General features: G+C 20.9%; 1 protein-coding gene across 1 annotated transcript in view; it reads left to right on the top strand.

Annotated features, from left to right (window-relative positions):
* Positions 1-345, top strand: part of EMH_0049080 (poly(A) polymerase, putative) — a gene marked incomplete at both ends in the record, with an annotated part of 6,307 nt that overhangs the window by 4,363 nt on the left and 1,599 nt on the right. Inside the window, one exon of the mRNA XM_013496477.1 lies at positions 3-25. Within this exon, the coding sequence (XP_013351931.1) occupies positions 3-25 (23 nt within the window). The remainder of the gene's footprint in view (positions 1-2; positions 26-345) is intronic.

The raw sequence follows: 345 nt of genomic DNA, 5'->3' as shown, positions 1-345 counted from the left end.
CGTCGAGTTGATCAATGGCTGGCCGGTGAGCTCACACTAAAATAAAATAAAATAAAATAAATAAAATAAAATAAAATAAATAAATTAAATAAATAAAATAAATAACTAGATAAATTAAATAAATAAAATAAATAAATATATAAATTAAATAAATAAATAAATAAACAACCAAAACAACCAACCAAGCAGAACAAACCAACCCAAACAAAAAAAAAACAGACAAACCAAACAACCAAAACAAATAAAAAAACAAATAAACAAAATAAATAAATAAAAACAAAATAAATAAAAAATAAATAAATAAATTTGTGTATGTATATACAGGAACGAGCGAAGCTAGCGGGT

Source organism: Eimeria mitis, genomic scaffold (genome assembly GCF_000499745.2).
Source record: "Eimeria mitis Houghton genomic scaffold, Emh_scaff2129, whole genome shotgun sequence".
In the NCBI taxonomy this organism is placed as follows: domain Eukaryota; phylum Apicomplexa; class Conoidasida; order Eucoccidiorida; family Eimeriidae; genus Eimeria; species Eimeria mitis.
The sequence above is the reverse complement of the archived record's forward strand: the minus strand, read 5'-3'. Positions and strand labels throughout refer to the sequence as shown.